We start from the raw sequence: 4234 nt of genomic DNA, 5'->3' as shown, positions 1-4234 counted from the left end.
TAGAGTGACTTTAAGAGATATGGCACAAAAATGCATGGAGTTTTAAATGGCCCACTAAAAATGGGAGCAGAGTGGGGAGTAAGAGTGCTAGATTCAACGCAGATCACCTGGTCAAATTACTGTTCTGGAATAAACAAGAACTAAAAGAAAGTAAGTCCCTCGCACTTACAAACTCCCCATCGATGATTGGTGTGCAAATATATTTTGCGGTAGATGTTGAATTCGATTGTTGCTGAGGTCCCTGCAAACGAAATGAAAGTGTATTTTATGGGAGAGAGAAAATCAGAAGGTTAAGACAAGTCATGAATATTAAGGACAATAATTTACTAGTTAGTAATATTATAACTCTCTCCTGGTAGAAGCCGACACAGCTGACAAAAATTTCAACTTGACGTTTTCGATCTGAGTGATAAAATGTTGTTTTTTTTTACCTTTTTATTTTTTTATTTTTTTATAAACTATATGGCTGGACTTTGGGACACTTGATTCCATATGACTTATTCCTCTTGAACGCCTCTGAATACCCTTAGCGACTGGGTGGGAACATTTAAAAATAGCATGAAGTTACCACTGGAGCGAGGAATATCGACTTAAGTAGTGCCAACATTGGTTCATCCAACTTAATAATAGGGTCGCGAATGAGATCTGGTGCTGGTGAGTATACCTTGTTTTTTTTTTTTTAATCAGCTTGGGATTACATTGGCCATAGTTCCAAATATTTCCCTTTAAAAATGAGTGTATTTGATCAATCCTTGTCAGGTTGCGTGCTAGCAGAAATTGGATATATAGATAAAACAGAGTTGAAAAAAGATACGCATAGAATTTATGAAGCATGAGCAGCAATTAAAGACAATTTTTTTGGTAGGGAACTACAATATTAATCGACATTGACCCGAAACACTATTTTAAGTCCCCAAATTGTGGGCTAGCTCGTTTTCTTGGAAATGACTCATTATTCTGTCGTCAATTCTTTACAAAAAAAAAAAAAAAAAAAAAAAAAAAAACTAAATAGAATAATAGCTTAGTGAAAATACGAGGTAAAAAAAATTTCATCCTGCTTATTTAAGAGAAAATAAAAATCTAATTATCAACCTACAATGAGCACATCATGCTTTCAGCGTGCACGCGCCAAAGGCGCGTGATAATGATGCATGACTTAATTCACAGTAAGAATGCGCAATGCATTCCGGTGTAATCGCCTTAATTTTATGGTTTGGCATCAAGCATTTGTCAATAATACAAGGCAACGCATGTACTGTTCCGTTTCCGATGTTTATAGTACGTTTAATTTAATCCATTCGCGATAACTTATCATACCATCTTCCTATCATTTTCATACACGCACCACTGTTTATATAAATACCAATTTCAGGTCATGTAGGGTGACCTTAAAAGATTTGGTACAAACATGCATGGAGTTTTAAGAGTGGCCGTCTGTAATTTTCAACTAATGTGTTTTGGGTGAGAAAAAATAAAATTCCTCAAACTTTCTGAAAACAAAGGACTAGGTAAGTAATTTACATTCATATAACTTTCAGGTCAATCAAATAAATATTTTAGCTGTAGGACAAATAATTTGATTTTTCAGCTCTGGGAAGACACTCAGGGATCATTTTACTACACACCGGAAACACCTGGGTTTGGAAATATAATGTACCTAAAACTAAACGCCAAGTTGGTACTCGAAATCAGAAGACATTTATGATTAATTTAGGACGGTTATTTTCAATTTTAGCGAAAAGCTGAATATTTTACGGATTTTTTAACTTTTCGCTTTTGTAAGCCATTTCGGCAGGTACAAAAATCGGCTAAATTCAAATGAAAATATCGCCAATGGTACATTACTAGACTTCATAAAAGTACACCCCAATTAAAGAGCAACGTCTTCTCCTCAAATATATGCAATAAAATTTTGGGGCCAACTTAACTATGAAATTTGACAGTTGAAATTTCAAAGCGCACTTTTGTAAACAAACACTAAATTTTCAAATAGCTCAACGACGACGGGCTAATGATATACGGAGAAAAAACAATCTTAAATCCCCTCGCGTCATGAAATACCCGAAGTGAACAAAATATTTTGCTTCCTGTCATATTTTCTTTGGATTAAAAGCGTATTTTCGATAAATCATCCGCGAATTTTGAAAGAAACGAGACAAGTTATGAACAGTATTGTTTAATTGTCACACCTGTTCGTAAGATAAGCAAACTCCGCGCTTCAAAAACAATCGAAATTGATAAAATTTTCAACTTCTATTCCATACGTGAAGCAAAGGCAATCTATAAGATACGTACCTTTGCAATAGATTGTACTTTTGAGGCCAGATGGTGAGGAACTGCGAAACGCACGTTATAGGTTTACACAAGAGTCTCGCAAAAATGTACGAACTTTCAACAAGTTGGATTGCGTGACATAAACACGGAAAGTTATCCGCCCACCTGTTTGTCCATCGATGATAAAGTATTTTCGCGTTCAGTTTGGCGACGTTTACTCGAGGGGTTGACAGGTAAGTAAGTCGACAGTGAGCCTTTGTTTATTCTCAGTCTCACGACAATCATTGGCCCCTTAATTAATATAAAGCAATTGCTACGTTACAATGCAGGTCATGGCGACATGCGGTTACTCGACCTTCGTCGGTGGAACATGTGGTTCGAGTGTAGCAAATCCCGCGGTGGTGAAGTGTATAGCGCTAGAGAGTTGTGTCAAGGACATAAAAGCACATCTAAAGTCATACGACGTCCGTGATGCTTCCCTGCAAAATGAGGCGCAGTTACTCCTAGCTAGAGCAGGTAATCAACTGAACCAGAGGAACGAATTTATAGTTTGAATGTACACTATTCCGATCGTTAAGAAAACATTTACAACTCTGTTTGATAAAAAGGACAATTCTGACATACTATCTGGTCAAGAAATTAAGATTAAAACTAACCCGCTATTTGAGTCGCGTTTTGTTACTTCTCACTTGCCACTACCATTCCCTCGGGGGAGGGGTAAGGGGTGACTTGGGGGATAAGGTGGGTCTGTGGGTTTTATCGTCTTAGGTGTGTAAAAATTCTACCAAATTTTTCCGTGAATAATTGCCAGCTAAGCTAACAGAATGTCTTTGCTTGCTCTATGACTCAACGAGAACCCGTACGTTTGCTGAAATATAGCCTGTGTAGCAATCGTTTCCCTTCCACGCGAGTAGGCCGGAGCTTCTGGGGAGCAGGCGAAAAAACAACCGAAGTAGGAACTTTTTGGTCCCATGCTCTCTCCATGCATTCCCTCGCGAGCCTCTACGAGACTGCTACGTAGTAGGCTATGAAATTCAAGATAAAAAATTTAATGTATAATGGTTTCTGTTAAATTAAATGAGTAATGCAGTAAAGATTCAATTTTTTTTTGTGATTTTAAGTCAATAATACCAAAATGGTATCGGGAAAATCGGGGATAATCATCAAATTCATAGAAAACTAAAATGCTGCCACCACTTTTTATACTAAGAATTGAAATTTTAACACTATTTTCAACAATTTAACGTCAATTTGTTGTAAGAGTTGGTGCTCCCTTGATAAGTAATATATCTGACATGAAGAAGGTTGTTTCATCCTTAGAGTGTTTGTCACCGATTCTCAAATCATAAATAATTCTTCAAGAAATTCAAAGCCAAAGTTCAGCAAATGCTATGATAATTAAAATCCAATTTCCAAACTTCCATCATTGTATTGATGTTCTTTGTTATTTATTTATTTCTTTTTTTTATTAAAAAAATATGTTCTTTGTTATCTTTTCATGAATTATTGATGAGTTTTAGAAATCATGTTTCAAACACTGAGTATCAGGACTCATAGGCTACTATTGAATTTTTAGGGTTCTTTGACGTAACTAGTGAAAATCTTAAGATCACTATCTGCCCTCGCCATAGAGAGTTGTACGGGATGCGATGGCGCTGCAACAAAACAAAATGTTCATCTCCTGCTAACTGGGCTCCTCATAAGTCTAAACTATTTAAAGGAGACCGTGGGATAACCTCCATCCAGTCCAGAGGACTTTATAACCTGGCAAACTGTCTTCTGCCTGTTGGCACTCGTAAGTATATAATAATAATAATATGACTTTTCATATAATTATAAGGCTTTATCGGATAGTTTTCTTTTCTTTTCTGTCTAGTTTTCAGTTTTTAACGAGCAGAATTCGTTGTGTTTGCTGATGTTTGTCAAAGAGATCATCAAACACTAGAACACTGGTTGACTG

The 4234-nt window shown here is 36.3% G+C and overlaps 1 protein-coding gene across 1 annotated transcript in view; it reads left to right on the top strand.

Annotated features, from left to right (window-relative positions):
* Nucleotides 1–1990: 1990 nt before the first annotated feature.
* Nucleotides 1991–4234, top strand: part of LOC146453995 (uncharacterized) — a 7962-nt gene continuing 5718 nt past the window's right edge. Inside the window, exons 1-2 of the mRNA XM_085095951.1 lie at nt 1991–2790; nt 3851–4069. Coding sequence (XP_084952077.1) covers nt 2598–2790; nt 3851–4069 — 412 coding nt within the window. The 5' untranslated portion in view covers nt 1991–2597. The remainder of the gene's footprint in view (nt 2791–3850; nt 4070–4234) is intronic.

Source organism: Pavona decussata, unplaced genomic scaffold, assembly GCF_977016875.1.
Source record: "Pavona decussata unplaced genomic scaffold, jaPavDecu1.1 SCAFFOLD_321, whole genome shotgun sequence".
In the NCBI taxonomy this organism is placed as follows: Eukaryota; Metazoa; Cnidaria; class Anthozoa; order Scleractinia; family Agariciidae; genus Pavona; species Pavona decussata.
The sequence above is the reverse complement of the archived record's forward strand: the minus strand, read 5'-3'. Positions and strand labels throughout refer to the sequence as shown.